This window comes from Mytilus galloprovincialis, chromosome 11, assembly GCF_965363235.1.
Source record: "Mytilus galloprovincialis chromosome 11, xbMytGall1.hap1.1, whole genome shotgun sequence".
Taxonomy (NCBI): Eukaryota; Metazoa; Mollusca; class Bivalvia; order Mytilida; family Mytilidae; genus Mytilus; species Mytilus galloprovincialis.
Genome location: NC_134848.1, coordinates 49,187,207 through 49,211,072, shown reverse-complemented (window position 1 = coordinate 49,211,072; position 23,866 = coordinate 49,187,207). Strand labels below are relative to the sequence as shown.

At 32.7% G+C, this 23,866-nt stretch overlaps 1 protein-coding gene across 1 annotated transcript; it reads right to left on the bottom strand.

Annotated features, from left to right (window-relative positions):
• Window positions 1-875: 875 nt before the first annotated feature.
• Window positions 876-23,568, bottom strand: LOC143050789 (uncharacterized). Its single transcript, XM_076223903.1, has 20 exons — window positions 23,458-23,568; window positions 22,539-22,647; window positions 21,029-21,108; window positions 20,306-20,437; window positions 19,113-19,259; window positions 18,659-18,775; window positions 17,079-17,195; window positions 16,288-16,398; window positions 14,787-14,924; window positions 13,868-13,984; window positions 13,271-13,387; window positions 11,932-12,045; window positions 10,919-11,032; window positions 10,361-10,477; window positions 8,859-8,978; window positions 8,516-8,632; window positions 7,162-7,272; window positions 5,836-5,958; window positions 3,828-3,950; window positions 876-886 (listed from the first exon to the last, which is right to left on the bottom strand). The coding sequence occupies exons 5-20, from the start codon at window positions 19,141-19,143 to the stop codon at window positions 876-878; spliced, it is 1,698 nt and encodes a 565-aa protein (XP_076080018.1). The 5' UTR covers window positions 19,144-19,259; window positions 20,306-20,437; window positions 21,029-21,108; window positions 22,539-22,647; window positions 23,458-23,568.
• Window positions 23,569-23,866: the final 298 nt, after the last annotated feature.

Genomic DNA, 23,866 nt, shown 5'->3' with positions numbered 1-23,866 from the left:
GAGTTTAACTAACGCAGTATCTGATTTGTTTTTTTCATGTTATTCAAAAGGTACTTCATTATTAAATACACCAATAACATTTCACCAAAGTTTAAATATCATTAATTGATTAAAAGTACAACCCGCCCTTCGAATCAACAGCCAGTCAAAGTGTCTGATAAACTAGTTTCAGAAGTGTGCTATCAGATTTCGTCAACAAAGGACCAACTGTGTGAAATGAATAGATGTAAAGTGCAATGATAACTTGAAAAGGGTCAGAATTCAAATAGGATATTCGAACTCATTAATCGACAACTGTAGCTACCACGTAGCACGTTCCTCCGTCTTGATGTGGATATGCACTGTAAAGCTTGAGACTGACTGACGTGACAAGGATTATAGCACTGAATTATACATATTGTAATGTATCTGCACGGAACACTTTTATAGAAATTTTCAGGTTATGTTTGATATAAGCAATCTTTGAAATTCTACTTTAAACCTGCTTCATTTTGTATTTTCAAATATCAGTAAAAATAGCATTATAAAGTACTAGGTTGAAATCATTGCCACCTTCAATTCATGTGATTTATTAAAATAAGTCATGCAAATATTTGTTTTGTCCAGGAAAGAAAGATGGAAGATACTAAAAGGACATTAAAACTCATAAGTTAAAAATAACTGAGAACTCCATGTCAAAAACAATCAAAGAAAAGAAACAATTCACACTACACAAAACATAGTAAACAAAAGACTGAACAACACGGACCCCACTAAAAAACGAGGGTGAACTCAGATAATCGAAAAGCGACTGCAAATCCTGTTCCACATTTATATGACAACCGTCATGTTATTCAGTACGAAAACGATTATAAGTTGTGTGTAGTGGCATGCAATCATGAAGTAGCTGATTGGTAATTAAATTATAATGTTCATTTTTATCAATAATCTACGTACCAAGTTGAATTTTTTTTAAACATACAATTAAGTGATAGTCTTCGAAATAATCAGGCAAATGAGAAGATTTTTAAAACATGGTCGAACAAAAAACCACTGACCTTTATATATAACATGAGAGTTGCTCTCAATTCTGAGTTACAAATGGTAGGTCTTTTGTTTCAGTGAGTCTGGTAATTCGCGAAATCTGTATATAACTTTTGGTTAGATTTATAGCAAGTAACGGAAGTTCCCTTAATTGTAAATTGCTAGTGCATTTCAACTTGCTATGTCTTTTGTTTGATCATGTTTAATGGCAATCCAAACACATCTATGTTATTCATTCGAAGTATTCATAAATTGATTTACAAATATGTTCACAATTATCATCTATAACAAGGGGAATTTTACTAAAACACACTGAAATGTGTTTCTCCGAAATATTTCAGACCATTTGTCTGACTTGTAATACACAAACCAGTGTCTGACAAATCTAATGTTTTTTTCTTATATTATTCAGTTAGTTTGTATTTGGCCGTGTTATTATCGTACAGTGTAGTGTTAATATGATTTATTTTTTTGTCTTTTAAACACAGACACTATTAGATCAGTTTGTGTGTCTACAGTCTTTTGGTTTAGTTGTTTTTTTTTGTCTTTGTGTTGATCTGTATGTTCTTTTTTTTATGACTTTGACAATATTTTGACACTTATGTTGTGTTCTTATAACTATGTCATATTTAGGGCAAGTTAACATGCAACAAAATGATATTGTATGCAGATGTCACAAGCTAAGATAATAGAGGCAAACGAGGGGCTAAAGATACCAGAGGAACATTGCAACTCAAAGATCGATTATAAATTAAAAATAAAAATAAGACAAAGACAAACAGTCAAATAAAATTAAACAAAACTATAAAGACTAAACAACACGAATCCCACCAAATTTCTGGACGTGATATCAGGTGTTCCAGAAGGGTAAGCAAATCCTGTTCCACATGTAGCGCCGTTCCGTTGCTGTATAATAGCTTTCACATGTTATTCATATTTAGATTTTGATTGATCTTTATAATTTATTTTTCAAACATACTTTCATGACGACCTACATTCTAATATTTTCATAAGTTATGAAAATGAACCATACTTTTACACATCTGAACTATAATCAGAAACTACTTTGATACAAATACATGTACATGTATTTTGTAAATTGAATCGTTTCAGGTTTTCAATTCTTATAGGGATTGCTGTTCAAATCTTTTATTTTTGTTTATTTCATTGTATTCTTGCTCTACCATTGAATGATTCACATTATCAGTCAGGAAATTATCAATGTCGTCTAATGAAGTAAATGTTGTTTGTGTGTTTGCGGTTAACCGATGTTTTTTTTTCATTTTTTGTATATAATTTTTCATTATATTCGTGTTTGATATTACCATTATTGGTTATGTACTACTCAATGTATTCCCATATCTCTTTCCCTTACACCATACTTTACATCAATGTAACTTCCATTTCCAATTAAAGGAGGAACACTGGACATTTTTTTAAATAAATGTGATTTGAAATTCTTAAATCAGTATCTTTTATCCCTTGTATGTATCTTCTATTGCTGAATGAGCTGCTGTAACTATTCCAGGCAACTACTGAGGATTCATTATTATTCAATGGATACCATTTTTTATGGTTTTGTGATGACCCAGGAACCACGAGTTCCAATGTCCAACGCATTATTCACATTTTCTATAGTACTTTATTTAGACATTGACTTAATCAAATATAGAAAATGCAAAATTTCCTCAATCCACAGGAATTGGTACCAACGAAAATAAATAAATCCACAGTTACTGTAAAAGATGTTATCCAGAAAACTTTAATTTGAACAGATTGAAAAACATACAGATTTTTTTTTATTTATCAAATACCAAAAACAAGAATGTGTCAAAAGTACATGGATGCCCTACTGGCACTATCATTTTCCGTGTTCAATGGATCATGAAAATGGGTAAAAAATCAAATTTGGTATAAAATTAGAAAGATGATACCATAGGGAACATGTTTACTAAGTTTCAAGTTGATTGGACTTCAACTTCATCAAAAACTACCTTGACCAAAAACTTTAACCTGAAACTCTTACTTTCATTTTCTATGTTCAGTGGACCCTGAAATTGGGGTCAAAAGACTAATTTGACTTTAAAATGAGAAAGATCATATCATAAATAAAGGCAACAGTAGTACACCGCTGTTCAAACTCATAAATTCATGGACAAAAACAAAATCGGGGTAACAAACTAAAACTGAGGGAAACGCATTAAATATAAGAGAACAACGACACAACACTACAATGTAACACACACAGAAACGGACCAAGCATCAGACAAAATTCCACGAGAATAAAAAATATAACATCAAATCCAAATACATGAATTTGGGATAGACAAGTACCGTGACACGTCTTGTCGCAATGTGGGAACATGTGTACTAAGTTGAAAGTTGATTGGACTTCAGCTTCATCAAAAACTACCTTGACCAAAAATTTTAACCTACAGCGGGACAGACAAACGGACGAACGGACGGACGGACAGACGGACGAACGAACGGTACGACAGACAGACGAACCGACGCACAGACCAGAAAACATAATGCCCCTCTACAATCGTAGGTGGGGCATAAAAAACTAAAAACATACAAAACATCTACAACAGCATAGTCAATACTATAAATAATGGACAGATGACTACAACGAACCAACGTAATCCCCACTAACAATTGTGGATATGTCCTGGTGTCAAAGAATAGTAGACATTTTCTGCACTGCATTTAACATCTGTCTTTTTGTTCGTGCAAGTACGTATCTGGTGATAAATGTAAGTTTTAATCGTACAGAGTCAACAGGTCAAGAATAAAAGACTTACTTTGACACTGGTTGCCTGTATGTGTAGGAGGACATGTACACACATATCCAGCTGTAGTTATGCTGCAGGCTCCTTGATTTTGGCAAGGGTTAGAATTACAAGCATTAGGTGGCGACACCGGAACTGTAATGAAGGTATTTAACAAGTTAATTTTTGTTTTGTTTAAGACGTCTTGTATATTAATTAGCCTTTTTACATTTTATTTAAACGTCGCACATGATATTTCAAAAAGAAACTCGTGTACGACAAACGACGATTTTGATTACATTTGAGATGCATTTGTAAATTAAGTAAACACATGTACTGTAAACCACAATAACATTATTTACAGACACACCCTTTATATGCACTTATTTATACAAAGGGATATATATATATATATCATCATTGTAGCCTCCCTCACAGATATATATGTTTTTATCTTGCAATTTCAAATTTTTTGCATTAAAGATACTTTTATAATGTATTAATACAATGGCAGAGCTAAATGTATGGCGCATCATATGAGCGTTTCGACACTAAATGTCTAAATGTCTCTAAATCTTAAGTGGTATTCCAGAGTGAAATACTTCAAAGTGTATGACCTAATAAATTAGTTAAAGTGCTGACAAAACAAAATTAACCGTTACTCCAAATTCAAACAAAGATTCACAGATGTGCATTCAGGAGATACTTTCATTAATTTAAAAGATTTGATATTGAATAATACAAATCTAACTTAAATTATATCCAAATGATCTCGCCAGTGTGGAAATACCAAGTCAAGAGAAACGTATTGAGTCGTTGTCATTGATTGCCGTCAAATTTGTTTTGTAAAATAATGAGCCGTTGTTTTTTCTGGTTTAAATCGTTTTACTTTTTTCTATCAATTAGTATCCGTTTATAAATTGACATAAAATTAAAGTCATTTGGTGTTTGATAAAAAAAAACCGTCAAACTGTAAATTATGACCTTAATCTATTTTTGATTTTAATAAAACGTTGTAAATCCTCCACTATTTTTTTCTGTAAAGTGAAGTGTTTTTAAGACATTTCATTTAATCATATTTCCACGACGACAAAAAGTATAAAATGTTCATAAATGATACAGAGGGACCATACTTTAAACACTAAATTCAGAAACTGAATAAGATAATGAATGCCAAATTTGATACTAGATCATATCCGATTTTATATAGTAATCTTTTATATTGTAAAGTCTCTTTTTTTGTGTGTAAGTTTATTTAATTATATGTTTGTTTTAAGATTTAATGATGCTCAAAATCTGTATGGATATTTTAAATTTCGTCATGTGAAGTGTTTTTATACGTGGTTGGCTGTTCAATAACTTTTGTATTTTCAATTTTATTCTTGTTCAAAATTTTATTATTATCATCTGATTTATCGGATTCGTATTATTTGTTCAATGTGTATCCATGTTCATTACCCGAACACTATGTTTTACATCAGTTTAATTTCCGTTCCAAATAATATAAGGAATATCATTTATGCAGAAACATTTTCTTTAAATATCCATTATCAATTAAAGTGACCTAGAAATTGTCCTCAAAATCTGGATATTCCACCCTGTTACGTGCATTTTACTTCAAAATAAATTGTTGCAATTATTGAAGACTATTCAATGATTTTAAACAGAAAACATTCATTTTGAACGGAGTGAGATTCAGACATTCATTTAAGTAAGTTCAATACATTTTGAATCTGATGTTTTTTTTTATTTACATTATTTGAAATAAAAACTTCCACATTGGCCATTGAATATAATTTAATTCAAATTTATCATTCTTAACTCATGAAATCTACGACAAACTCAAAATTTCATTGCGAAAACCAAGACACAGCGGAGCAAAGCCAAATTAAAACCGTGGATAATCCCTGGAGATCAGGATTGGAAAACAGTTTCTGCTATACATATAACACCCGTCGTGCTGTTCACAAAATTTCATAGTTGGTGATAAGTTCTAATTGTACAACGTAAGTAAATAGATCTTTAATTATACTAGACTTACTTTGACACTGGTTGCCTGTATGTGTCGGAGGACATGTACACAAGTATCCACCTGCAGTTAAGCTGCATTTTCCTTCATTTTGGCATGGATTTGTATCACAACTGTTAGGTGCCGTGTTCGGAGCTGAAAAGGATGTGTAATTGCATGTAAGATGAGTTTGTTTTATTTGTTTCAGACATTTTGTAGTTTATTTTACCCTTTTTACATTTATGTGGACGTCATTGATGAGAATTCTAAAAGAATGTTTTGGCCAATGTCCAGCAAACAACATTGCAATCCTCGTATCTAAACACCTTGCTTTCATATTCGTATGCAAGTATCACTGAGCTGATCAATGAATTTAAGGAAAGACCTTAACAAATGATTTGTGGATATTACAAATGCATACAAAACGTTATGTGAAACAACAACGCTCCCTGGAAATAATGTTTCATTAACCATTTAATACATTTACTTTATCAATGACCGATTACATCTGCCGTTGACTTTAATGTAAACGGAATTTAATGTATTTTTTTCCAGAAATAAAAAAAATATATATGAACAATGTCTACATGGACATGATGGAGTACATTTGTTAAGAACATATGGTCTTTCTCTATTTGTGCCATGGTGATGTCAGATCATTTTCAACTAATGCTATTGAAAGGTCCTTAGGTATAAATGGTCTCTCTTTTATTTAATGATAAATGATCAATTTGATATCAATTTTGAAATGAAATGTATTAATTTACATCAACCAAATCTGTAATTTAACAGAAATTCATTAATCAGTTTTCAATATATCTGTATTGCCTAATAATGAAGGGACATTACATTAGTTGAATCGAATAAAATTACCTGGGGCTATGCTGATTCTCATAATTAAAAAAAGGAAATAACAGACTACATATCAATAGTTATCATGTAGTAGCACTATCTATGAGCTAATAAAACAATACTTTCTTTGAGGTGGATTCGTTTTATTTCTGGACAACTTGAGGATAATAACAAGTACTAAAATAAAATACCCTTGCATGAGGTGCAAAGGCCTCCTGAATTATCTATTCAAAATTATAAATATAAAAATATACACAACTACTGTAAAACCTATAAAATACAGTCTGCCACAATCACACACGTTAAAAGCTCTTTCTGTGTACAGAGAATATTTGAAATGTTGTGAAAAAAAAGAGAACATATATTTTTTGGATACTGTTATCTTTCGTCGGGAAAGATCTTTACAATTTTAATCAAATGTTGACAATGAAAATAAAACAGGAGAAAAACTGCAAATGACATTTCTTTTATATAAATCCACGTATTCGGTTTTTTACTATTACTTACTTGTACAAAATTGTCCTGTCCACTGCGGAATACATTCACAGAAGGGGTCGCTGCCTCGAATTGCACAATGTCCACTGTTTTTACATGGATTTGGATAACATGGATTTTGTTCTACAAGTACAGGGAAACTATACTATAAGTCAATTTTACTTCTAAATTACAGTTGATGCAATGGATATAACTTTTTTCTTGTCGCACTGATGTTGTTGTGTTGACTTTTCATTCACCTAAAATCCCATCTTCCTAATAAATATGTATCATTTATACAATTCAATTCACATATTTCGACATGTTCTAATGAACAACATTGAGGTTCTGAAAAAAGAAATTACCAATTCACCAACATTCCAACTGACTCCATTTTCAGAAATCGACATCTGTAACAAACATAAACTTTTTTTAGCTACCGCTTTACAAGCAGAACCGAATACAATGAAAGTCCCTACTATGTATTGGCTTCCGCAGCTACACAAAACACCTTACAAAGATAGATTTATTTCGTCTTCAAGCCATTGCGCCTGTCCCAAGTCAGGAGCCTCTGGCATTGTTAGTCTTGTATTTTTTTAATTTTAGTTTCTTGTGTACAATTCGGAAATAAGTATGGCGTTCATTATCACTGAACTAGTATACATTTGTTTAGGGGTCAGCTGAAGGACGCCTCCGGGTGCGGGAATGTCTCGCTACATTGGAGACCTGTTAGTGACCTTCTGCTGTTGTTTTTTCTATGGTCAGGTTGTTGTCTCTTTGACACATTCCCCATTTCCATTCTCAATTTTAATATTTTTTTACATCCATTATTTTGCTAATGTCAACTTTGCATTCATTCAATAATCGTTGTGTACAAATTTTCATTGATGTTGTGGCTACACTAACATACGAATACAACTGTGCCTTATGGCATATATGCATTTTTGAAAAAAAAATATGAAATCAATATACACAGTTTGTTTCTCAATCAGCAAAATTGCATTCTAGTAAATCCACAGAATATGAACGTTTCTTTTTAAATACCAAAAAAGATGAGAGTGTAGACTATATGATAATGCAAACAGGCTTTTGGCCTTTGAAATCCCCATGTTAATGTGATAAGAACCTTGTCTTTTTTGCTACGATACAAATGTAAATGTTAGGAATCTGGTAACGATTCAAAGACAACTTTTATCAACTCGATAGCTAGCTCATGGAGCTTTATATTTACCCGAAATGGTTCATTCATAAACATAATTTAACAATAAGATCAATTGTGCTAATACACGACATGTGAAATGTCATATATTATCAACGCCTAAGGGAGTTTAAAACTTAGGTTATGTACAATGTAAATAAATGTACTCTGCTCTACATCAAGACTTACCAGTACATGTCCGTCCAAAGTATTCTGCCGTACATCGACAACTGTAGCTACCGTCCTGTCTAGTTTCACACGTTCCTCCGTTTTGACATGGCTGGGTTCTGCATGGGGTAGGAGGGACTGAAGAAATAATTGTTACAGTGTTAAATCAAACATAATTTGTTTTATGTGTACGTAACACATCTACAGAAATTTTCAGATAGATTGCTGTGTACTTGAGCAGTCAATTTATAAAGAGATACAGATAAAATTTAAAAAGTTGCTTGTTATAAATGTTAAAAATCGAGAATTAATTAAGTAAATTATATCCCCTTGTTATCTGTGTATGTATCAATATCTACATTACCTTCACATGTAGATCCTGTATAACCAGTTTTACATCTGCACCAATAGCTGTGACCATCAACTACACAGTATCCTTCATTTTGACAGGGATTTTCCTTGCAAGGATCCGGGACTTCAGTATCTAAATAAATTGTTACACGTATCAATGGATATTAATACTACCAATATAGACTCAGTACAGTTTACATCAGTGCAATCCATAATGATTTAGAAATATATAATTCAAATTCATTAAGCTATGCTGAATTGATAAAAAAAAAATCAAATATGAATAAACCAAGCACTCAATATGTTATTGCATACACAAATAATGTATTTCAAGCTGTAACACGTCTTCTGATTTGCAGGAAGCGTTTTGTATATCAGCTCATATATATAATTTTGTCGTGACCGTGACGAACCTTTTTTTTTCAAGATAAACTACTTAAAGTGTCTAGGTTTATTGTTCCACCTAACAGAGGTTCCACTAGAAACTTTGTAATAAACATATATGTTACTGTTGGAACAAATATTCTATGCCCTTTATTCTGTAAGGAACAAATACTGTAATATCTGTTTCATTGGAAATAATGTTACAGAATATTTCTTCTACTTGGAACATATACTATGAAGGAACTTCTATTTCGTAACAAAACATGGAATTAACAAGAATGTGTCCATAGTACACGGATGCTCCATCAGCACTACCATTTTCTATGTTCAGTGGACCGTGAAAATGGGGTAAAATTAGAAAGATCATGTCATAGGGAACATCCGTACTAAGTTTCAAGTTGATTGGACTTCAACTTCATCAAAAACTACCCTTACTATAATATTTAACCTGAAGCGGGACGAACGGATGGACGCGTGGACGAACAAACGAACAGACGGACGAACTGACGCACAGACTAGAAAACATAATGCCCATAAATGGGGCATAGAAATAAAATTAAAAGGAATGATTTTTGTCATTTGGTGCAGACTTCATATAAACCGATACGGGTCATGTCAGAGTAAACGCATTATTCAGAGTGCTCATAATGGTTGATGTTATTTCTTCATAGACAGATAAAATATTGCAGTCATTCCTTAAGAACGAAATTTACCAAAACAATTACATAAAATGTAGAAGCTACTAGCTTCCAAAATAATATTCTAACGTATAACATTTTCGTTAGTACTATTTTAATACGCCAAGATAACAGGGATTTCAATAAGTTCTTCTTGTTTGGCCAACCATATAAAAAGGGACTTCACGGTTTATATAATATATATTGGAAAATGTACTACAAAACATCCTTGTTGACAAGAACATTGATAAATGTTTTTTTAAGATGCCCTTATCCTACTCCACTACACGTACGAATCTTGAAACTACTGTTATAAGTGCTGCCACTGTCAATGACTCTTACAGCTTAACATACTGTTCAGTTTTGCAATAGTCTTTCGAAACATGCAACTATAAACTATGATGAAGCTACATTTGATATAACAAAAACAACATGTATATAAACAGCATCTTACTTTGACATACTAGTCCAGTATATCCAGTTCTGCATTGACATACAAACTCATTAAATGGCTTTCGGGTACAGGTACCGCCATTTCTACATGGATTTGGATAGCAAGAATCGACAACATCTGATAATATACAAATACACAGTTTACTCTAGAGATTACTATTATTGTTCTATATATCTTAGACCAATGTAATAACTAGCTTTAGAAATAAATTATATATTATTTGGTGGTGTTTGTGTTGTTCTTTCTTTAGTTTAGCAGTATCTGTTTTGTGTGTAATTGTTTGTCTTTTGTTTTTTTGACAAATAATATATGTTAAAGTCTTCGAGATATGTGGTAGCCTTGTTCTTGTTCTTTGGTATTTATTGGAGGCATTCGTAACTGCATAAATTGATTTGAGATAATATTGAACACTACCATACGCCAATTTAAAAAAAAAGTCATTAGGGAAAACTGCTAAAACACCTTCAAATTTCTCTTTATTCAGGTCCATCCGAATTTTCCTAAATAATTTTACATCTTTGATTATTTTTTAACATGTCCATCCAATACAAATATTACCGTTACAGGTTATTCCATTATAGCCTTCTTTACAGGTACAGTAGTAATCTGCTCCATGTGTATGACATGTACCACCGTTTTTACATGGTTGAGTTGAGCATGAATTTATCTCTCCTATTAAAGAAAATACACGAAGTGAAGATAAGTATATTTGTGAAATCAAAAGTCTTAAGATTGATCATGTACTAGTATCTATCAAATAATAGGTTGTTAGGATTTACGTGCACGGATTACAGACAAATCAACTTAACAAAGACTTTAGAAAGTATAGATGAAAATGGAAATGATTATTAACCTTGTACATTCAAATTGATTAGGATAGAACATTTCGTTAAAATCATGCTTCTTTGAAACAAATAATGATGAGTAAAGGAAATTTAGTTTGTTTCTAAAATTGACAAATATTATGAATAGATTAAACATGTAAAAACCAATGTTTCCAAAATGAATGAAGACACAGAGATTTACCTGACACTTATGATTAGGAACACATAATCATTGCTGTAAAATATGTCGTCAAGTCAATGGGATATATATTAAACAAACTTCAGTTTGGTATTAAAAGACAATGGCGATTACAAATTTATGTGTTTCAGGCTAGACTTAAACGACTGTCAGCAGGTGATTCTACATTATGATAGACAAGTGAAAATGATACTGTTCAGAGGGAACTGGCTGGTATTCAAATATAAGTGATTTATCTAAAAATAAATATCTAAGGAAGCTACCTTTGATTTTAAGGGGGGAGGATAGGATGAAAAAAGAGTTTTAGTTTTTATCTCTGTCCTGCTTTTTTATTGTTCACTTCATTAGCCTTTTGTATGACATGTAGTTTATTCTGATTTTTTTTAACATACCTGTCATCCTGATTTTTTGGCCAAGTCGCTCATCCTGCCTTTTATTTTACTCAAAACTCCTGTCCTGCCTTTTTTGGTTTTATTATATTTCACCATAGCGCCCCCGTCCCCCATAACAAAGGTAGCTCCCTTATGTAACTATTGATTCCAACTTACCAGAACATCTAGGACCAGTGTAACCTGTTTTACATGTACATTTGTAATAGACACCATCACGCTGGCAGCTTCCATCATTATTGCAAGGATTTGAACTGCATGGATCATTATAAGCTAAAAGTACAATGAAACATAAATATTATCTATCAATCTGATCCATTCCTTAATTTATGTACCAGTTTGGCTATAACCATTATCAGTCTAGGCTGAATAAACTTAGAATGGATAATTACTGTTCGAGTTTTCAATGTCTGCTGAATATTTTAAATGTTAAAAAATAATATATATATATATATGCACTGAAATTTTCAAATCTTAATACTTTTATACTTTGTGCAAATGTGGGTAATTGATTTTTTGGGTAAAATATTTCTCTTTCAAAACTTTAGCAATTATCTCTGTTTTAAAATGGTTTCTGAAACCTGATTATAAAATTAATGATATAAAAATTATTAATTTTGCATTACTAGTGTGAAGCTAGCCGTCGATAACAGCCAGCGTTAATATTCATGAGCCGTCAATAAAAGAGGGACGAAAGATACCAGATGGACAGTCAATGGCTAAAAATGAAAAGGACAAACAGACAAACAATAGTAAACATGACACAACATAGAAAACTAAAGAATAAACAACACGAACCTCACCGAAAACCAAGGGTGATCGCAGGGTAAGCAGATCCTGCTCCACATGTGGCACCCGTCGTGTTGATTATGAGATAACAAATCCGGTAAACAGTCTAATTCGGTAGGTCACATTCATGACAGGGAAGGGGTTGTCGTTACGACATAAGAAACATATCCGATATCATTTGGGAAACGGTTATTCCATAACGGTCAACCAACTCGTAATGGCGTCCGTAAAAGGGAGGGATGATTTTAACTTCACCATTTGGAACTCTTTATTTAAAAGCTTCCTTGTGAGCAACAACCCTCTATCAAGATAATCATGATAGGAAATGAAAGCACGGGAATATCGTATCAATTGGGAGATATATACACCGTATGCAGGTGCTGCTGGAATGTTGCTACTTAGAAATGGAAAGTTCACAATTGGAAAGCTAATATTCATGAGGCGACTTGCGTTCCATGAAGTGTTTTAAGAAGCTATGAACGCGTACTATGATTAAAAAATGTTTTTTGTTTATATTTGATATTGTTTCAAAAAGACAAGTCAGTGGGTGTCTTTTTCGAGGTCCCCGTTAATTTAATCAATTATAAAAGGATCTATTATGGTGCGTGTCTTGTTTAGTACAATTAACAATAACGTTTTTTTATGTGATTGCTTGACAATACAAACTGTGTTCATTCAAAATACAATTATTAGAAAATTCAATGCTTACTTTCACAGTTGTTTCCATAGTAATCGGAGGCACATTCACAGAAATAACTAGTTCCTTGCCCGGATGTATAACAATTCCCGCCATGCTTACATGGATTTGGATCACATGGGTTGTCATCTAAAAACAAAACAAAACAACATTACTTTCGATAGTAAAATATGTTTCTATACCATTTTTGTTCGAGTGTGTGAGTGTATAATTATAAATCATTCATAGCAATATTTGAACATTTGGTTTTGACAAATTATGACTTTGTGTTACATTTTATAAAAAATACAGCAACTCTACGAAAAAGCTTAACAAAAAATGTGTTGAGGTCAACATAATATATTATATCTTTATGTCGAGCTTTGATTCATTCCAGTACTGTAAGTTAGTAAATGCATTTGATCTATTTCGAATCGAGCCATACCATTTCTAGATCATCAAGTGAACTCATCGAGCTGTCACTCTGCGAAAAAAACTCATAATGTTAAGTACATTGAAAGTAAATTTACTCCATATCTTTGGACAAATTTAGCATACGTATATTTAGGCAAGCCACATACATTTGAAAGATCAACTGAACTACAAACCAAAAATAAATATAATACATACATATATCACAGAGTAATCCCGAATAGCCTTGTGGACATTTACACGAGTAGGTACCACTAGAATAAATACATGTGCCGCCGTTAGCACATTGGTTGTAATCACAGGAACCTGGTGATGCTATATGAATACAGAACACATAATATGGTATAGCTAGTATAAAAATACAATTGTATTATTAGAATAATGTGTAAATGTGTTATGCTTGTCAAAATACAGAAGACGATAACATTCATTTCATACAAATGAATGTATAATTTTATCCATTAAAAAAAATATTCTTGTTCTCAATACATAAGTATTGTCGTAAACTTTTTAATCAAAATATACTGCAATTTGACACTTTTCAGATAGACATCGTTTTGGAATATTCGGTTTTTAAAATCTGTGCAATTTCGTATTTTCATTTGTCCTAAGACCTTCCATATATTTTGATTCTGGATCCGCCACTGCTAGGCGTAATGTGTGTCTGGCATAAAACCAAAATAAGTCTAGTATGCTGCCTTAATTAGTAAATATAAAGTCTTTATTTAATTCAAACAAGGCTGGCAGCTAAATGTGTGGTTTATATTATTGTTCATTCTTGTCCGTTGGTTTGTAGTAGATAGTTGTCTTTAGTAAAACTATCACATCTCCTCAATTTTGTTTAGTATGTTTCATAAATTCCTTTTTGGAAAAAAAACTCTGCTTTTTCTAGACAATTATAGCTTATCATAGAATACTATTTATGCAATTGCAAATTTTGCTTCTCAATGCCTACCACAAATGGTGTTGCCACAGTTACAGACAGCGTATGATCAATCTCCAAATACTAACATGACCGACAACACTTCCACTGTTGACGTTTTTGTTTTTTTTGTAATTGAACTTTTTCAAGCATTGTCAAATATAAATGCAAAAACAAACATTTTATTTTACCAACCTAAAGCTCCGCCCATACATTGGTGTCCACATCCATTAGAACAGCACAGTTGTCCCGTAGGACACGTGTCGTCACTACTACATTTCTCGTCACAAGTACCGACAGTACCAACTAGTATTACTGGACACTTCTCTTCCTCTTTAAACGAAAATTGAATTGGTAATACATTAACCATAAATAAGTGGTAACACACAAATTGTCTGTTATTATATTAGTAGAACTTCTAAGGGAGCTACCATTTGATTTTTAGGGGGGGGGGGGGGGGGGGGGGGGGCTAGGATGAAATTTGAAAAAAATAGGCAGGACAGGAGTTTTGAGTAAAAAAAAAAGGCAGGATGAGACAATTGCCAAAAAAAAAGTCAGGACGACAATTTAGGTAAAAAAAAAGTCAGGATAAACTAAAAAAAAAAAGCAGAATCAAACAGAGTGAAAAATAAAAAGGCAGGACAGACATTACAGCTAAAAAAAAATGCAGGACAAAATTTTTCATCCTAGCCCCCCCCCCCCCCATAAAAATCAAATGGTAGCTCCCTAAGTTCATTCAAATGTGCTTATTGCTAGGATATTGGAGCTTGTTATGTTCTTTTATGTTATTCACTTTACGAGTCATTTAATCGTACATTCATCATAAGCAAGTGGTAACACACAAATTAATTATACGCTATAATGTTAGTAAAGCTTCAACGTGCATGCAAATGTGCTTGTTGTTAGGATATTGGAGCTTCTTATGTACCTGTACCCCTTACAATAAAGGTACATGTATTCATTTAATTCAATTTACGAGTCCTTTTAAATATTTTGTGTTTGTTTGCGTATTCATTTACTGGTACCTCACATTGTTAATAAGTGATCAATATAAATGCTTATTCTGGTGCGGAATTGTCTTGCTGTATTGAAGACGCCTGGGTGGCCTTGGGCTGTTTTCGCTACATGTATTTGGTCGGGTTGTTGTCTCTTAAACATATTTCCCATTTCCAATTTCATCTCTATTACAAGTTTTCACGTCATTTGACCTTTGTCTTTGGAAATCGTACCACATCTTCTTATCTTAAGGATGTTTGCTTGTTCTGTTTTGTAATTTTTGTCAGATTTTAGAAATCCTCTGGTTTTATCCATTTGAATGCCTAAAACAGTTTTGGCCATTGACCCCCATTTTTCTTTTTATAGATCTTGTACATGTATAATTATAAACCATTTGTAAAAGTCTTATAAAACCTAATTTATTTTTTAATAGTTTTTGAGAACTTTAACTGGCCAATGATAAAGCTATGAAAAATCAAGAGAAAACAAATCCCCACCAAATTTCCAATGGCTAATTTCTCGAAAGCAAGCAAATTGACCCCTATATTTGTTTTTGCTTTTTTTATTCCTCAACTAATCCCCTATCAATATAATATTATACTAGTGTTATGGAAAGCTATTTATTTTGAAACTGAGCAGCGAACTTCCTTAATATACAAAATTAAACTCTAAAGTTTACAACTTATCCTTTGATCACTACCTGAGCATTCAGATCCGTAGTATCTTTTGGGGCATTTACAGGACCAGTTTGTACCATCAGTGTGACAAGTCCCGCCATTTTTACATGGGTTATATGGGTTGCATGGATTCCCTGTAAAACGTTATAGAACAACTAATTTAATACATCAGAGATATATATCTTTAATCATAGGTTGTGCATTCAAAGAACAGTTGACCTCTGATATCATTTGAAATTAAAAAAAAAACGCTTCGGCATCGACTCCGTTTATAACGTGCATTGCTTTTTCCTCAAACGGGAAACGTTCTAATTATTTCAACTATATAATAGCTAAGGAATTAAAAGTATGTCTATGACAACCGAAAGATTTGTTTTCTATAGAATATTCTTTTGGTTAAAGCAAATTTCATAACAAGTACAAATCAGAATTAAAAGATGATTTTGATATTTTTATAGTATAAGAAGTTTTTTTTGTATTAAAATAAAATTGATATTATCAAAAGATCCAGCTAACGCCATGAATTACTCCTTAAATGCATGCTTTACTTATGTTTAAATAACAGACGTTAAAACTTTAAGCTATATTCAAACCAAAAAACATAAAGCTTAGATATGTCCTGACGAAAACACTAATAGCATCATCTACTAACATATTTCTTCAGTGTATGATTAACTGACCGTTCCGTCATGTAACAAATATATAGTTACACAGATGTGTATACACATTTAACAGTGATAAATGGCCGTACAGGTGATGCTCACAATTAAACGAAAACTAAAACATACAGTACTGGATATATTATGTTACTTACATTCGCATAGTTGACCATAATAACCTTTTGGACAAATACATGTATAGGCACCGGTATCAGTTGATCCTACACAAAAACCATGTTTACAAGGGTTAGGGTCACAGGGGTTTGCGATATCTGAAAATGACAAATACATGTATAAGATGGCGTAAAAATTTTTCATCCTACCAAATCTTGTGACTCCGATTCTAAATGAAGTGTTTTCGATTTTGTTTGTACGTTTTTATTTACAAGAATGTATTTGCTAAAGGAGTAGGTTCAGTAAGACCCCTTTTTGGCCCCAAAATATAGCAGTTTTACAAAATTATTTAAATGCAAACTTTTAGTTTTTTTGTAGAAGGTATAATGCCTCTGCTACATAAATATTGACTGTTTTTGGCAGTACAATGCACATATATCAGGTACTTGCATCAATAAGTCATGCTAATTTACTGAAATCTTCACAATTTCAGCATTTTAGTTAAATTTTAGACGGTTTCCGTCTTAAATGAAATTGGCCACATTCGTGTTCATTCTTGATATTGAAATGTAGGTTGTGTTTAATGATAATACATAACATATATAAAGGTCGGGGATGAACACGGATGCGGCCACTTTCATTTTTTACAAAAAACATATGAAAAGTGACAGTTTTTTGGCATATTTGATAGATTTTTCATATTTTAGCTAGAATCGGAGCATTTTTAATGAGTGAATCAGTTTAAATCTTCCACAAAAAATAATTGAATCAATTGAAATAAACATTTAAGTGTTTAAAAAATGTCCAAAATCTTTTGTCAGATAAACTTGAAATTTGAGGCCAAAACAGGCCCTTACCGGACCTACTGCTTTGTCAGTCTGCGCGATAAAAGGTTCGTTATTATTGTATGTTTCAAAGTTGTCGCCTTGATTGTACATGTAATATGCATGTAATATTTCTTCAAGTACGTTAACCGAAAAAAGATGTGGTATGATTGTCAATTTGACACCTCTCCAACATTTATGAATATGGTTCATATGTTGTTAAGGCAACCTCAATGATTGCATTGTTAATGATGTATAATAACAATAATCTAGTATTTAGTAGCAATAAACATTACATACAGATAAAATTGAGAATGGAAATTGGGAAAATGTCAAAGAGACAACAACTCGACCAAAGAGCAGACAGCAGCCGAAGGCCACAAATGGGTCTTCAATGCAGCGAGAAACTCCCGCACCAGAGACGTGCTTCAGCTGTCCCCTAAACGAAATTCATACAAGACTAATTTGCTCGTTAAGAAGTAGCTAAACGTTTATGTTTGTTACAGATGTCGTTTTCCGAAAATTTAGTCAGTTGGAATGTAGGTGAATTCGTGATTTCCATTTGTAGAACCTCAATGTAAAATTTGCGTCAAACAATACATTAAAATGATATTATTAGCAGCTTTATCAGCCGGTACAAAAAAAAAATCCTTGGTGAGTTCTTTTAGTTTATGTTTGATACGAGAAATAGGTTTTTATGGTGTATCTTTATTTACACCTTTGAACATTACGTTAATCAATTGTCCTACCACCAACTAATTTAATCAACCTACCACCAAATAATTTAATCAACCTACCATTGCATGTTTTACCAAAGTATCCGGTCGTACAGGTACATGTATAAGTACTATCACCTGTTTTAGTACATACTCCACCATGGTTACAAGGATTGGGATCACATGGGTTACTAGATTCTGAAAAAAGGGAGTACCTTAAGATAATAGCCGACACATACAGTAGAAAATATAAAATTAACAATGTTTAACACAGTGCACTTGGCTCAATGATATTGATAGAACACCAGCAGTATACAATTAAACTCCGCGAGTCAAGAAACAACTTATCAACACCCGAAAAATAAAAAAGGGACAAGAAAATAAAAAATATAACAATTACTATATTTACATGAAACATTGTTTTTTTCTTGTTTTTCACATCATATGTTTTATCCATATATTATAGATGTATGTATGCAAAGCAAATCAACTTGATAAAATATTTAGTATAGCTATTTTTAAAAACTAAACATACGGTCGCAGTTAATGCCTTTGTAACCACCCATACAAACACAGCTATAACCGTCCTCTTTAAAGTTGTCTTTTTTAAACTGTAGGTAACACACGCCCCCGTTTTTACATGGGTTAGGCCAACAGTAATTCTTTTCTTCTGGTTGTAATCCTGAAACGAGAATATATAATATGCACCACAATGCATACATATACATGCCTTATAAGTTGCGTTCCCGGGCGGTCCATGATTTTTAAAATGGGGCGTATAAATTCCCGATAATCAATATATTGTAAAAATGTAAAAAACCGTAAAAAACACGTTATATTTTCGTTTGTTTTCCAATCAAAGGATAAGCGTACGTTCTCTCTTTATCGTCCCCTCACCCCCCCTTTTTTTTCCCCAAGTCCACCCACCCACCCCTCTAAACTCCTCCAACCAACCACTGGATCGGCAACTGCATTGTATAAGAAAATGTGGAATGCATACCAAATGAGACAACTATCCACAGGAGACCAAATGACAGAGAAATAAACAACCGACAAAGTAAGGATATCATATTCGATATGTGTTATACAGTACGTTATCAATATTGGATAGGTGGACGTAAAACACATGAATAAACCTATATCTCATAAACATGAATTTGAAAATAAAAATAATTAAAGATTACGTCAATTACATACATTGTACTGATTTTAACAACCACACATTACAAATGTGTAATATTCACTGATACAAACAAGTGACTGTCGAGACAATATATTGAACTTGAATGTATATTTCCCTAAAATAATCTTTTTTTCTTTGCTCATTGTTGAAGGCCGTACAATGACCTATAATTGTTTATTTCTGTGTCATTTGTCTCTTGTGTTGTGGAGAGTTTTCACATTGGCAATCATACCATATCTTCTTTTTTATATTTATGTTCAGTAAAGTCTGCACTAGGTGTAACACGGTCTACTGACTGCATAACTTAAAGCTGACTGGCACCAAATATTTGGCATCGATTTTTTTCAGAATCTGGCAAAATTTAGAAATAGCTGTCGGGTTAAGTTTGGTGCTAATCAAACGAGTGTTGTTTTATTTTCGGAAGTTGCAATTTGTAGCCCCCTCACCCCTCCCCGACCCCCCCCCCCCCCAAAAAAAAAAGAAAAAGAAAAGGTTCCGAACACGAAATGAATTAGAGGCCTTTGAAAAATCGAGATATTACATACCTTGACAAGTTGGTCCTATCCAGCCAACTGGACATTTACATTCGAAAGTGTAATCTTTCTTGACACATAGTCCATAGTTGTGACACGGATTAGGTTTACATGGATCTGTCGAAACTTGTGTTACTTGTGTTGCTGGAAAAAGGAAAGCATCGAACTAGATATTTATTTTAAAATACATGTACATGCATACATGAAATAACGAATAATATTAAAAAGAAATGCAGTCTCAAAAAATCTGGGCAGAGGTTATAATTAAGACAGTATTTAGCAGTAATAAGATGTCTGAATATACAATAAATAATATTGAAACAACAAAGATTATTTTCATCAAACATATGTTTGTTACTTTAAATGTTTAATTGCTATAAAGTTAATATGGTTTTATTATATATTTGTTTGTGATTTCTAAATGGTTCATATTTTTCAGTAAAGAGGCAGAAAATACAAAAATGAAATTCACAAATCTCATATATCGCAGAAAAAAAATACAAAGCCATGGCAAAACAGAAAAAAAAGAAAAGGACAAACAGATGCAAAAGTTCACAAAACACTATATAGAAAACTTAAGAGTGAGCAACACGAAACCCTACAGAAACCGGGGGAACTCACTTGCATCAAATGAGTTTACTGTGTCTGCTCCTCGTCGCGTGACACTTAGTCTTCGACTTACCATTTGTTCCTATTTTAGTGCTGCAGTCGAAATAAATAACAATTAATACTTACATCCACATTGTGCTGCAGGTATTTTTATTCCTTTTCCGCCGGTATAGAAAAAGGCATTGCATCCACCACAATAATTGTTACTAGAAATATATATATAAACAGTTAATCAGTCGGAGAGTATATTGCCACATCTAAGGTGCATGTACGCAATAAATAAACGTATATAATAAAGAGGTAAGGCAAGTTTCCTTTTGACTTGAAGAAGACTGAGCGAAAGGGAATATTCTGGGCGTACAGGTTCACTTGCAATTATTAGACTTATATCATGAAAAGAACATGTTGACTTTGAGGTAGTTGTTGAAGGCCGTACGTCAACCTTCAATTGCTTATTTATTTGTCATTTTGTCTCTTGTGGATAGATTACTAATTGACAACCATACCACATATTCTTATTTGTATTGGTTACTAGTATATGAACATGATCCATTCTTTTAATAGACCGATACTCTTAGTCGGGTTGATTTACATGAAAAAAAAAACGTAAATTAAACACAAAGTATCGACCGAAAATTTAAGGAATATTTTATCTTACTAAGCTTATTTTGACATATTATTGGTATAATTCAGGCGCGTCAATAATTGACACGGACAGCATAGGTAGATGAAAAGATTGGTTGTCAATGTCCAGTCGCAAATATTACATTTTTAACGTGCTTGTATATAAGGGTACAAAAGAGAAATATAAAAAGATATATTTGATCAATCGCCTATAGCATATAAAAAAGAAGATATGGTATGTTTGTTAATGATATAACTTCCACAAGAGACCAAAGGACGCAGAAATTAACAACTACAGGTCACCTTACTGCCTTCCGTAATGCGCAAAGCCCATACCACATAGACCGCTATAAAAGGCCCCGAAATGAGGCACCCAATGAATCACCGATGAAAAGAGAGGTTGAAGGAGAGTATGGCTACAGATTTAAATACACATTTATACTTTTGCTCCTATCTTTCTACGATCTTTTGTTTGAAGAAGGAACTTATAGTTTCTGTTAAATGTATTCCGCGTCCATGAGAAAACGAGAAACAATTGACAATAAATCATATAAACACAAGTGCTCAAAAACTAAGTCGACCAGCAAGAAAGGTTGGAACTATTGACTGCCATTGTACAGTATGGGCAGGTTGTCAAGGGGGTCTTATCTTTGAAACCTGCGGATTCCTCAAACAGTAGTTGCAAGGATTCTTTGTCATGTGTGTGTAGAGTATGACAACTCTTGCAAACAGTTTTATACCAGTCGAAAAAAGAGCCTCAACTAATATGATCACTAGAACATGTAATCCAGGGCATCATCTTGTGTTATAGATTTAGTGTTCAATTATATTTTTTTTCCAATGTAGCATATCCACTGTGCCTCATTAATCTCACACTGTTGCTATTTTTGCTTGCTTGCTGTTTTTTTTTTTTTCTTTTAAATTTTCTTGTTAAAACAATAATAATCACAAAATTATACATAATATGACTAAGTAGCATATAAATATGTCATTCTAATACAAATGTATCTACCAACAAAATGCGTTTTTGTAATTTGGACAGGTCTGTACGTCACAAGGAGCTATAGCACATGAGGTAAACGGTAGTTGAGCAGAACAGGTATAGACTGGACACTGAAACTCTGTTAAAAAAATCACATCATAAGTAAAGTATATATGAAAAAACTATGTTCTACATATTTGTTTTTCGTTCATTTTTTAAATACATAAGGCCGTAAGTTTTCTCGCTTGAGTTGTTTTACACTGTCATTTCAGGGCTTTTTATAGCTGATTATGCGGTATGGGCTTTGCTCATCGTTGAAGGCCGTACGGTGACCTATACTTGTTAATTTCTGTGTGATTTTGGTCTCTTGTGGAGAATTGTCTCATTGGCAATCATATCACATCTTCTTTTTTTTTTATATCTATGAAAAAAATATAGACGTTACAATATTATTTTCACAGCCATAGGGATCTTTGTATAACAATGTTATGACAGAAATTGATCCTAAGTTATACTGAAATGTTTATGAAATCTGTTTGTCCATGCCTATATTTTTACTGTAAAGATTTGTGTTGGTGAAATAATAAGTCGCAGACATCTGCAAACAGGTCAATGCTATTGCTGGTCTTCGGCTATTGTCTGTTCTATGGTCGGGTTGTTGTCTTTTTAACACATTCCCCATTTCCATTCTCAATTTTAATTCTAAGGATTATTTTGTAGGCTACTTCTGCCTTCACACGTAGAGCATAATCTGTTCATCTTCTGGGGTTCATGAGATCATTCTCGATGTGACCAAGTTGGTGGGTTCGACTTGTAAAGTCTTTAGTTTCATATGTTGTCTGACGTGAATTGCTGTCCGTCTTTTTTTTCATGGTGTTGTCAGTTTATTTTCTACTGATAAGTTTGAATGTGTTTTTATTATCTTTTGTCTCTCTTTAAATGATATTACCTCCACAAGTTAGTCCATGCCAGTTCCCTTTACATTGGCACACAAAGGCATCTGTCCCTTGTATTACACACGTACCATAATGTTGGCAAGGGTTTGTATCACATGCTGTATTACGGTCTATAAACCACAATAAAAACTATAAAAACACAACAACAACAAAAAAACAACAAAAGAGCAATACCATTACACTTACTTTGCTTGTTGCGTTTTTTACTTTCTGTTTTGGTCTATAAAAAGACACAGTAAACACAATTAAAACAATATAAATATCAATAATTTAATATTGGATGTAACGCGTCTTCCGATTGGCTGACGGTATTTTGTTATCAGCCCATAGACATAATTTAGTCATGTGACCGTGACGTCATCAACGTTTTTTCATGGTTTCTTACGGTTTAAAATGAAATTT